General features: G+C 53.5%; 1 protein-coding gene across 4 annotated transcripts in view; it reads right to left on the bottom strand.

Annotated features, from left to right (window-relative positions):
• The window catches only part of AIFM3 (apoptosis inducing factor mitochondria associated 3), a 53,673-nt gene extending 41,637 nt beyond the window's left edge, over positions 1 to 12,036 (bottom strand). For all 4 annotated transcript variants that reach the window (XM_055700581.1, XM_055700583.1, XM_055700582.1 and 1 more), the window contains exons 1-2: positions 11,820 to 12,036; positions 6 to 128 (exon numbers count right to left, since the gene is read on the bottom strand). In XM_055700581.1, coding sequence (XP_055556556.1) covers positions 6 to 36 — 31 coding nt within the window. In that variant the 5' untranslated portion in view covers positions 37 to 128; positions 11,820 to 12,036. The remainder of the gene's footprint in view (positions 1 to 5; positions 129 to 11,819) is intronic.
• Between the last annotated feature and the right edge of the window lie 782 nt (positions 12,037 to 12,818).

A 12,818-nucleotide genomic window follows, 5' to 3' on the forward strand; every position in this document is an offset into this window, starting at 1 on the left:
ATCACCTGGTTTGGGCTTGGAGAAGCATCCTCCCATGGCGCCGGGGCGGGCGGGGGGCGGCGGGCAGGTCAGCGGGGGCACATCCCGGCGTGGCACCCCCGCCGCGGGCTCCAGGCGTCGTTGGCGACCTGCGCCGGGCAGAAACAGCTCGGTGAGAGGCGGGCGGGGGGCGGGGGGGCGCCGCGGGGCGGGGGGAGGCGGCGGGCAGCGGCGCGCGCCGGCGGGGGTTGGGGGGGGTAAGGCCCGCCGGGCCCCTCGCACCCCCCGGTAACACCGAGGGGAAAACGTGACGCTGGGGTAACCGTGCTCGGGAGGCGCTGGTAAATGCAGTTGTGAAGTTTATAAACGCAATCGGCCTTTCAGAGTTTAAAATGACAGAAACCCTCCTGTCATTCGTGTTCGGACCCTCGTAACTTCCCAGCGCCCTGCCTTTGGGAATGGAATCTGAGCACACAGGTCACGGCCCAAATGTGACGATTAAACTGTAAATACATTTCAGTCAGGTTTTTTGCTTCTATTATTGGGTGATGGAAAAAAAGAAACCTACTGTATTGCGCAGTCCTGCAAGTTCCCCCTTTCCAGTGATGCTCATTCCTGCAGAAACCCCATTCGATTTGGAACAATTACTGATTTGAGAAAGGGTTTTGTCAGGCCGTTTTGTACCAAAATGCAATTTTTTTATACTATTAAGACAAGATTCTTTTATGTTTAAGTGGGACAGGCAAACGGTCCACTTCAAACCGTTTATCTCATAAGCTTTGACCAGTAGTGCTCTCCGCTTTGGCACAGACCAAGAATTAGGATAAACCTTTTTGGTTATATTCCTTGACTGAAAACTGCAAAGATTCATACAACACAACTGGCAACAAAATAGAATGTTTAATTAATTTTACCCATTCATACTTGTACTCGAATCAATTTACTATGGTTTTGTCGTATATTTTTCACAAAGCCTTCTGATCTGGGCAGGAAGTTAAAACCGTTTCCAAAGGATATTTTAACACAGGCAAAGTAGGCTTTTCTGCAGCTTAGAAAGTGCCTCAAGATCTTTCTGATGAGAAGGAAAAACAACTGCCAGCAAGCAGACACCAGACACTGCAGTTCCTCCCATTTACTTAAGCACCAATGCAAAGCATCTGGACACATCCCTGTTTTCAACTACATCCCTCCAAAACATACACAGTCCTTCCCACACACCTTCAGCCTCCCCTTCTGCTGCATATGGCATGACCTGCACCAAGTCCCAGGTGAATCGCAGGATCACCTTCAAAGCCTGAAGCATGTGGAATAAGTACCCCAGGCTACAGAGGAACAGGAGAGTGGTGCCTCACCACATCTTGTAAACCAGACACCTGCCATTTGATAATGGGCACTGAGGGGTACCAGCCTGGGACAGACAATACAGTAAGAGGACAACAAACCACACAGGCTTGCCTGCAGACTACAAGGAGTGATGAGATGTGTGTGGAGCTGCCAAACAAGCTTATTTGCAAAGGGGGAAAATTAAATGCAGCAGGGAAGAGCCAAGAACTCTTCTCACGAGAGCATCCAAGGAAAGCAGCACGCCAAAATTTAGGCAAGAGCAAATGCAAAAAAAATGCCATGTAAGAAGGTGCACAAATGCAGACGGAGATTTAGGAGCGCAGGGGGAAAACGGAGCAGAGGAGTCACATGCAGTAACTGCTGTATGGCCCTTTGCCAAAACTGGCAGGAAGAAAAACAGCTTTGTATCAGAAAAACAGAATCTCAAGCCATTGATGTGTCAGTGATACAGGACAATAATTTAGTGTAAAACATACAATAAAAAAACATGCAAAGACTGGCAAAAAGGGAGATGGGAGGTGAGAGCCAAAAAGGAGCAGGTGGGGGAGGGGGGATGAGTTGGAGGGCACATCCAGGAAATTCTCAGCCTCAAGCCAAAAGGAAAGGTAAACCTGCACCTGTGTAAGTCCATACTAAAATCAGGTGCCGCTGTGAGAGGAACGTGCCAATGAGACAGCATGAGCCACACAAAGGAGAGTGAAGAGTAAGTTGAAATGTCACCTACACAGGGGCTGGGCTTTCTTCTGGAAGGCAACCAGCCTGCTCTGAGGTCCACGATAGCCCAGGAGCCAACCAAAGCCCCTGCTAAGCTGCAGCAGCCGTTGGCAGTGGGTTTCCTGCAGCAGAACGTGAACGCTGTGCCAGCAGGATGGGGCTATGCTTCAGGCAGGCAGTGCCCAAGCAGCGCTGGAGCAAGCCCTGGGGATGCTGCACACGTAGGGGAGGCACAGCAAGGACCCCTAACTACCTGGGCAGGCAGTGTGGTAGATGGCAGAAGGGCTGCTCCCAAATGCGCCTCACCAGAGGATGCCTAGATCTTCTCCAGACCCCCCAGAGATGCTCATGTGCAGTCCGATGGCCCTGGGACTGGTTTCCAGCTGGTCTGGCTGGTTTTACAAGGGACTCTGGAGGGATGCCAAAGCTCCCTCCCTGAGATGCCTTTGCTTTGTTTGGACCTTGAAGATGGCAATCTGAAGCCATTCCCTCAGGCCCACTTCGCATCTCTTACTTTCCCCACTGATGGTCCCCCTGGGCCTTCAAGCAGCCACCAACAAAGAGTGCGTCAAAGCTTCATACAAAAAAATCCCAAACCAACATGAATCCCTTACAACCTAGCAGGTTAATCTATCAACAATAGAAGAATTAATGCTAAAATGACTAACTAGGTAGCCCACTCCCTCTCGGGCACAAGCTTACATCCAAACATTATTAACAGACGAACTAACGTCCGAACTCCAACAAGACCAAACATTCCAATAGACCCTGTTAACCTAACCCAAGTGTGCCCACCAGAAAGATTTAAATCTGTAAAAGGAACTTAGCAAGTACAAGGCCCGACTGTTTACCAAAAACATAGCCTTCAGCCTAACAAGTATTGAAGGTGATGCCTGCCCAGTGTGCTCCTACAGACTGAGCCACCCACAACCCCCTAGAGCAGGTCAGAGCAGAGCAGAGCATGGTGGACAGTTTCTGGGTGTCCCTCCTCTGCTCCTGGAGTTAACCAGGCAAAAGCCAAAAGGTTCTTGGTAGAATTTCAGCTGCTGCTACCCAAGGAGAAGCTGTCTGGCTGCCCACAGCCTCAGTCCCAGAAAGCACATAGAGATGTTTCAGAAAGTCACCCAAGACTCAGCTGGTTGCAGAAAGGCACCAAGCTGACCTGCCAGACTGACTCATGAGACACAACAGGATCGTGTCACCACTAGCGGCATCCAGAGATACTGATCTGGAGCTGGATCCTGACAGAGTCATAGCCAAAATCCCCCCTTTGCTAGGAAAGGGAAAAAAGCTCATACACAATGTGATGTAACTGAACCCAGGATCACCTGTAAAACCTTGCTAGCTCTTGAAGGGTAATGGATTGACCTATACAAGGTCATGCTCATGCCTCAGTAAACCAGTTCATAATCTGTTCCTTGAACAAATCGATCTGTGCTTCACAGCTGTACAAGAACACTTTCAGCATCTGCTCAAATTGGGCAACAAGGAGCTATTCATCAAAATATGAGGCAACGGTTGTGGTGCTGAGGAACATACTATCCCATCTCTAAAAACTCCTGCGTGAATGGGGAATCAGCCTTGCAACAGGCTGTATGCAAACAGGGCTCCAGCATCACCCACAGAGAGCACTGCCTAAGAGCATACACCCTGCTCCCACACAGAAGAAACATGGAAACCGATCCAACATGAGAAATGTAGAAAACAATCCAGAGCTACTAACCTCAAGCGCTTCCACTGCAAGGCAGTAAAACTGCAATATTGCAACATCAAGTTCTCACTGCAGGTAAGGTACATAAAACCAGAAGGACCATGCAGCTGAGCCCAGATGTCCACCTCTCTGGCAGTGGCCAGCAGCACTCTGACAGTGCCACAAGCAGGCAAGAACAAGGCAGACACATGGTGACTCTAGCCCATGTTTCCTGCCAGGTTCAGGCAACCCATGCACAGATCAGGATCCAGAGCTTGCACAGTTTTTTAAAGACAGCGCAGTACTGACGGTGCTATTAACAGCGCTGTATTTACTCTCTGCTCGCTGCTAAAGCCCCAGGCTCCTATTTCAATTGAATGTTCTGCTGTGACTCCAAAATCTTTTCCAAATGGTAACATGGTTAAGTATGTAAGTATACAATATGTCATAGGTAAAACTAGTATTTTTCCCCTGAGCATTAGTTTGTGTTTATTGCAACAGTGCCATTTTATCACCTGGCTACCAAGGTCCATCATACTCAACGGCAACATCTCACAGTCAGCATCTGCTTTGCTGCTGTGACTAATTCTGTATTGCCTGCCTGGAGATCTGGCACGTGTCTGAGCACTGAGCTGTGCCCAGTGACATGGGCATCTCCCAGACATACCAGTTTGCAATCCAAGCTAGCTCCGGCTGGGTGTGTCAGCTGGAGACCTCTCCACCTGGAGCACTGAGCATGGACACTCACGACACTGTTCACAGGGTCACCTCAGCCATGATTCACCTGCTATGGAAGGAGGCCCTGGTACATGCGGACACCAGCTGCCACTGTGGCCCCTCCTGGCTCCTCCAGATCTCCACACTGAGCTTTTAGCTGCGCCCTCAAATTTTTATGGATGTTGTTCCGAGCCGAGTTGCCCCTTGCCGGCTGACCCTGGCCAAGTCAGCCCCGCATGCCACCAGAGGGAGAAGTGGGGAGAGAGGGCTGCTTCTCATCCTTTTCCCACTTGCCCAGCACAAGCCCCCACCCCTGGCCCATTGGTGTCCTCCCCAGCACCCTGGCCAATCTTTTGAGAGGGGGGTCCTGCCACCTCCAAGGGCAGCTTTACCCCCTCCTCACCCTACTGATCCCCTGCTCTCAAGCCCTGGCCCCCACATCTTGCCTCCCCATATCATATCCCATCTTCTCTCCTCAGTGATGTGAGGGCTCACAATGTCAGCAAGAAGAAAACTGATGTGATGTCCTTGCACAAGGGACTGGTGGGTGTGAGGCCAGAGAAGGCAAGGGCTGTGGTGCTGACTCACCGCTTGCTCCCAGGGAAAGGAGCCTGCACTAGGGCTGGACCATGGGCCCACAGGGCCTGAGGATGGAGGAGTCAAAGATGCTAGAACAGCTGACAGCTCCCAAGGATACTGGTTGTGGCTACCAGAACAAGAAACATCTTGACCTCTGGGTCTTAGAATCCCAGGTCCTCAAGGCTTTGCAGGGGCACAGCCCCCAGTCCTCCCACAGCTGCATCTCCTCCACTGCCCTATCCTCCTCTTGGGCTAGACTCAAGACAACCCTGGGGCTGCCGGGGGCACAGCTCAGGTTCCCAAGTTCTAAGAGCTCAAGAATATGACCATCCATCCAAGGCAGCCAGGCAACAATGGGAGCATCCTGCCACCACCAGCAACCAGCCTCCAGTCTCCCAGGCAGTTCAGGATCACGTGCTCAGCCAGACTTCCTCCTCTCTTGATTTCTGCTGGGGACAGGTTCACCAGGTACCACTGCCTGGACGTGTTCCTTCCCACAGCTGGAAATGCCTGCATGATGTCTGCTGTGGGTCCAGCAAACCAGGCTCCAAGGCCTGTGTGCTGGCAGGGATCAACAGGCTTCTCTGCTCCACACAGATCTCCATCACAGCTCAACTCTGCTTTCTTTGCAGTGCTCTGCAGGAAACCTGGAGGGAGCCCTAGGATGAAACCTGGGAGAGTGCCTGGAAGATCTCTGAGGAGATTTCTGATTAGCCACTGGAATTCACTGTGACCAAGTGGGATGTCTGGGACTCACTCTGTTCCCAAGGAGATGACTTCTGTCTCTACATTGACATCAGCAGTCTGGAGGAAAAGGGCTGCATGTTCATGGAAAGCCAAAGTTCACATGAGTGAGGATGCAGAAGATCTCTTCCAGGACACACCAGGATCTCAAAGCAGATGTCAGCAAGAGTTACCTCCTAAGGAAGCAATTTCCTCAGGATGAGGAAGAGACCTTCCCCAAGGTCAAGGAAGAACTTAGTTTAGAGGACTGAATAAACCCACAATGGAGAAGGCAGGAACGATGGGCCCCTGGGATGCCTGCTTCCCAAGAAAAGTGGGATAAAAGACCTACCAAAGAGACCTGACCCCACTCGGCAGCTTTTAACATGGGGAGGGCAATATGGCAGCCCCAATATGGTTGTGGTCATGACCCCGCTGGCCTTCATCTCCTATCAGGATGGCACCTCTTGCTCTGCACCTTCTGCCCAGGCAGCTGCATGTCACTCCTCTGCCGTTCAAAGATGTCCTCCTTGCCATACACACGGCATGTCCAGCATTCACCAAAAGGGCACCAAGACACTTGGGAAGAGGTTGGGAGGCTGATGTGCCTGCAGCAGGAGGTCCTGCAGCTGTTAATAACAGGCATCACAGGCTGCATTTCAGCCTTGCAGGCAATAGGCTGAATCCCACACCTGAGAGCACTGCACTGAAGAGCTGTTGTGTAGCCACAGAATCATGGAAGAGTTTAGGCTGGGAAAGGTCACCAGTGGTCATCTAATCCAATTCCAGCTCTGCACAGGGTGTGATACCAACCTGGATCTAACATTAATCCTGCCCTAAGCTTTGGAGAATGGACCCAATGCCATTCATGACATGATAAAACCCACTAACATTTGAGGGTCCGGAATGGTACCAGGCCTTTTTAAATGAGTATCAGTGGAAAAAGCTGAGACATGATGGTCTACAAAGAACAAGAAAATCCATTCTTGGCAGCTGGAGACCACCCCAGATCTCCCCATCCACACCTTTCCCATTGCTAGATGCAGCACCCATTAGAAATGGGAAGTGGAAATGTTCAAAGATGTTCACTCTCTCAACAGTTTGGAGCACCCAATGGTCTCCTGCAGGGACTGGGAATGACATCTTTTCTCCCAGGCCTGTCACTTCTCGGGTATTTTGCCATGCCTGGAAGCCCCTGAGATGCCTCCAGGGGAGGGAGGGAAGGGGCTGAGCAGTGCTGGTGTCCTGTGGAGCCACAGCAACCCTGGGGTCTGGGCAGCAGGTCTTGCTCACATGCTCAGGAAACAGCTGATACCCAGTTCTGAGGTCAAGGAGGAATTTTTTGCCCTGGGCAGACTGGCACAGGTCCCTGGGATTTTTTTTTCCCTTCCTCTGTAGCACTGAGCATGGCCCCTTGCCAGGGCTCCTCAGGGCCATTTCTTGCCAGAGATTCCCTGCTGTTGCAGGACCAGGAGTCCAGCTGTGTCCATGATCTTCCCACTTCTCCTCTGTGGCAGCTTTGTTTTTCTAGTTTTTGGACATTTGTAGCGTAGGTCTTCTAAGGCAATGTCCTACAGCTCCACTCGCAACAGGAGCTGTTGTTTTTTAACTGCCCCTGCATACAATAAAATTTTCTTTTCATTGTATCTCAAGTTTTGTCATCTGCAAACATATGCCTATGTCTGCCTCAAGAACCTTGTCCTTCAGAAGCATTATCAATTACTGCAGATAATTTTGGGACTCACAACGATGTTATCACTGTTTGAAGAACTCATCACTTTCTTCTCAGGACATCCTTCATGGATGTCTCTGAAGAGTCCATGTCAGAGTCATTTCTTTCCTAAAATAGGCCTCACCAAAACCCTTGTGCTCTCTGCACACTTAGATGGCACCAGCTGCCGCAATGCACCCAGGTCTGAGAGAAGGCCCTATGGCCAGGAGAATGACATCAATGGAGGCACCTGTACTCGGGGATACCATCCCAACCAGACACCTGGAGTTTTAGGAAGGTCCCTGATGTCTATCAATAACAGCCTTTTTCTAACACACTTACTGCTCAGGTGAGAGATTCTGGCTGGTTGTCGCACATGGCTGGTTATCCATCTGAACACTTCATCCTGGACAGAATCGATCTTCAAAAATAAGAAAACAAAACTCTCCTATCTGCAAGCCTGGTCACAATCTGCCCTGTGCTCCTTGGTTTCTCACCTACCAGCATGCAATGCCATGTACACCAGGCATGCCAGGGAACAGAGGACACACAGCAGCTCCACATCTCCTGGAAGGCTTGCTTGCCTGCACAGAGCCTCGCCTGCTCTGCAGAGCAAGGAGGACCGTGGGCCTTTTCTAGCCAGTGAGACCTGGCTCTGCAGGCTGCGCTTCCCGAGCAGGAGCACAAGGGGAGGGGGCGGCTGCAGGCTCAGAGCATCTGGTGGCACTCTCCATACTTGCAGGGAAGAGCTGGCTCCGGCTCTGGTCCCGCTGTGGAAAATAACAACGCTTGATCCTAAAAACGTACCCTATCTACCGCAGAGCTGCCTCCCTGCCAGTTCTCCTTACATGCAAAATATTGTCTTTAACATGAGGCCCAGGAGGAGCCATGGAGCAGTCCCAGCAACAGACCTATTTTGGACACACCCTACAAACAAAGTGAAGCACAAACCCCACCACAGCCTCTTTGGCAGGTCCCACAAAGCACAGCCCCCATAGAGCCACCCCTTGGGCGCAGGGCACCTCCCCTGCCCACGGGGTCCTGAACTTCCCTGGGACCCAGAGCCCTTATTTCCTACCCACCTCCTCACCCTGGGCATGGACAGCCAGCAGCAGACCCGACTCCCAGCCCCATCATTGCACCATGCATCACCCTGTCTGGCTCCATCCCAGCCAGGTACATACACACCCTGGCTCACCACATACCGCCCCCCACCCCGCCAGCCGCCCCCCCACATCACACTCCTGGTGTCCTCCTATGGTAAGGGCTGCCTGTTTCTCTTTTCTGGGGATTTGTTCTAGTTTGATTCCCACCGGTGATTGTCAGAACTATGCAGTGGGCCACCAGCCTCCACCACATCCTCCCATGGCTCGTGCAGCAATCTTAGAAATATTTAAGAGTGGTGACTGCACGTCCCCCTGTGTCTGATGAGCACATCCAGACTGTTCTCTTCCATCATATCTTGAAGATCAGCTCCTGTTTCACTCTCTGTCCTCCTGTGCACAGCCTCATGCTCCACTTCTCCATCTGTATCAGTGGGGCAACTCCAGCCACCAGCGATGCATCTCACCTCTGCCCCCTCAGCAAGTTTCAGCAGCATCTGCTGCTTTGTGGGCTGAGGCCATTAATAAAAATATCTAAGGTGGATCCCAAGAGTCCCTCCAGCCCAGTGGCCAGCACACCTGCCTCTGCTCCAGTACCTTCCTGGCCCCCTGTACCCCTGGCATGACCCTCAGTACCCCTGCCATGCTTCCCTAGCCACGCCAGGGACCAGGCTCCAGCCCAACAGCACCTTCCCACAGCTGACATGCTTCCCTCCACAAAAGCGGCCAGTCTTCATGGGCCACTGGTTGGAAACAGTCCCAGTGCATCCCAGCACAGGTTGGCAGAGCAGGAGCCAGCGCAGACTCCACAGTGCACAGACTGCGTTCACCACAGCACAGAGCAGGCAGTGGTGAGACAGCATTTGTGGTCTGGTTGTTGCCTGAGCACAGCCGCATCTACAGTGTCACCCAGCCTACAGGCACCTTCCTGCCATCTCCACCGACCTGCAGAGACAACTCCAGTAAAAACCAAGGCAGCTGCTGGCACAAAGTCCTGCTGACACCCTGAGCTGCCTGCAGTGTCCCTTTCTGCCCACGTTTATTCTCCACCTGCTGCACCACCCTGGGCACAGCCAAGCTGCCACAGCCCACAACAAGGAGAAACTCCCCAGTTTAGCATCAGGAGTTCCAGTTCCCTGCGAGGTCTGGCTCAGCAGAGTCAAACTGCCCCATCTCCAGGATAAACTGGGCTCTGCTGCCAAGGAAAGCAGGTCTCTCCTCTGGATACGGGACTCTGAGCACAGCTCAGGCATAGCCAGAGCATCTAGGGTCCCCAAGGCTCTTCCCCGCACCCCACGGACCGTGCTATGTGCTCTTTGTTATCAGGACAAAATGCAGTGGCCCTGACCCGGGGGAGGTGCACAGGGTTCACCCACCACAAGAAAAGCCTGGAAACAGTCAGTGGGAAGACACCCAAGTCACACAAAAGAGAGCATGACAGAGGATGATGTTTTCAGGGCAGGGAAAACTTATATTTTTAAAATAATTTTGGGGTGAAAATAGATGGGTGTCCATCCTGAAGCTATCATTTTTTTAAGGAACTGCACTACAAAGGATGAACACGGGGCTCCCACAACTCCCCAGCACCTGCACAGACTGGCCGCCCAGCATGGGGTGCCCTGCAGGGAGGAAAACACCCTCCTTACTGTAGCTGCCTCCCATCCCTCCACCTCGAGAATGCTGCACCCACACTGTCACACTGCTGCACAGGAACCCCCTTCTCTCCCCTCCCCAGCACCCCAGCCTCCCCTTTACCTATCAAGGTCTTCACTCCCCCTTTTCCCCCTGGACAGCTCTCCGGCCAGTTCCTCCTACCCTCTGCCCACCCCTCCTGCTCTCAGGTTCCTGCCGTTTCCACACTCAACCCAACTCTGCTGCCTGGACCCCACTCTGGGGGTCCCCCAGCTGCTGACACCCAGCGACTCTGACACCACCAGTGCCCCACCGCTCTCCTCCTTCCCCTACTGCTCCTTCCACCACCTTGCTTCCTTGGGAGTCCTCAGCCCTTGCCCACTCCTCAGCACACCCCTCCTCACCAAACCTTTACCTCTTCAGCTGCTTTCTGGCGAGGACCAAGATCTGCTTTGCACCCCCCTGGTGCAAACAGTGGGTTTGGCTTTGCCAGGTGATTTGCTTTTGGATGGCCTCAAGAAACAGAAACAAAACTCACTTGAGCTGCAGGAAGCTGAGAGCCGCTCACAGCCCCGCCAGTGAGCTGCATAGCTCACTCTCACGGAGGACAGAGAGGGATGCGTCCTGGCACACTTCACTTTGTCACCTTGTCACCAGGAGTTTGTGTCAGCAGCAGCACAGAGAGCTACAAAGCTGCCATTTAACGTGCCCCGCCAGCTCCCGAAGAAGCGCAGCAGGAACACTGTCAGCCTACAATTAGCCACTATTGCTTTACTGGCTGCTGCTTCAGCAGTTCACAGGCTCCGGGTTAAAGGCTCACCCAGCAGCACTGTCATTGCCACCCCTCCAAACACGTCCTCTGCAAGCTCGATTGGAAATAATTAAACATGAGATTTTATTCAGATCTCAAAGTTATGGCAATAAAAAGTGCAAATGCTGAAAATTCACCCCAGGTGCAGACTGCAAAAATCAAAACATTTCACAACACAAACGAGTTTTAATTCTCATTCGCTCTATTATGGGCAGCCAAGTCCTCCTCTTGCTGGTTCTCACTGCCAGTTCATGACGGCACAAGAGAAAACCGTGTTCCCTACGGAAGCTGCACGCAGTGCAAAAGAAGTTTATCACAGCAATGCTTTCCAAGACTAAGAGCTAAAGAACACCACCACCGAATTTCAGCTTCTGTTCACTGCACTCAGAATTGGATGTTCCCTCTCAAAGGAGACCGTGCAGTTACCCACACTTTTGCTGATCCCGTTTACCCACGCACTCACGCGAAGGCAGATCTGCACCTGCACTGTAACCGCTCGGGCTGCCGGCATCTTGCCAGCCCCCGCGGCTGCTGGGCTGTGAAACCGGGGCCGTTTGCCCCGGTGGGATGACAGTCCCCCAAAACTGGGACAAACAAACTTGGAATACACGCTGGGGGAGGGGGACAGGGACCCCAAAACCGGAGGTTCAGAAGAAACGCGGCTGTTCCCCTACAGCAATCGCAGCCCCTGGGGTTTTTTTTCTTCCCCCTCGGAATCCTTAAGCAATCGCTGCATCCCAAGAGATGCGAAAACAAGCAGCGCTTCCGCGCCGCTGCGGCGGCCCACGGCCCCCTCGCCCCCAGCCCCGGCCTTACCGGCAGCTCCCGCTGCAGACGAGCCTCCGGGTCCGCTCCGGCGCCCCTCGCCCCCGGCACCCCCGGTACCCCCACGCCGGGGGGCAGCGGCGGCTCGCTCTGCCCGGAGGCGCGGATGCGGTCCTGGGCAGAGCTACGGGCAGCGGCCCCACACCGGGACCGCTCCAACCACCGCTCCGTCCCCCCCGCGGACAACCCCCGGGACGGGTCCCTGCAGCCCCCCCCGCTTACCTGGGCTGTAACGGCAGGGGCGGGCGGTGGGCGGGAGCGCGGCCGCCCCGGGGCGGGGCGGGGCGGGGCGACGGGGGGACGGAGGGGCGGGGCGGGGGAGCGGAGGGGCGGGGCCCGGCAGCGGCAGCGGAGCGCGGGTGTCCCCGCCGGCCCGTCCCACGGCTAGGGCACACGTGGCGTGGGTGGCCATGGTGGCCCCGGGCACCAAAGAGGCGTTTCTGCTCCCACCTGGTCAAGCAGGGACCGCATCGCCGCCGGCAGCCGCGGTCATCCCTGCCCTCTTGGAAATAACCTGCCTCATCCTTTCCCAGATCACTTGTTTCACATTTTCCTTCTTTGGTTTTACACTCCTCTGCTCTCCCCTTGGAGGCAGGGATCTCTTCCTCCTCTTGCCTGCCTGGCACCTTTCTGTTCTCCCCAGTAAATTATTTTCCTTCTCCATCATCTCTCTCCAGCAGAGTGTCTGCACCTCTGTGAGCCTTATCTTATTGTGTGCCCCAATTACGTCCTTTATTTTTCTTCTATGACTTTTGAGACCACCCTGGCTACAGAGGAAGGTCTTTTCTCCCTCAGAGATTGTCTTGGGTCACTGCTGTCTTACACTCTGACTGTAAGACCCCCTGAGGTTGCCCAGGTTGTTCACTGCCTTCCGATGTGTGGCTTTAGTTCCTTGCTCCATGCTCCAAACGAGACAAGAGGCTGAACTAGGCTGTTCTGCTGTGGGTTTCACTGCTGTTAAAAAAACTACCCACGGATGGAGCCTGCAGA

The sequence above is a fragment of the Falco cherrug genome, chromosome 1, assembly GCF_023634085.1.
Source record: "Falco cherrug isolate bFalChe1 chromosome 1, bFalChe1.pri, whole genome shotgun sequence".
Lineage (NCBI taxonomy): Eukaryota > Metazoa > Chordata > Aves > Falconiformes > Falconidae > Falco > Falco cherrug.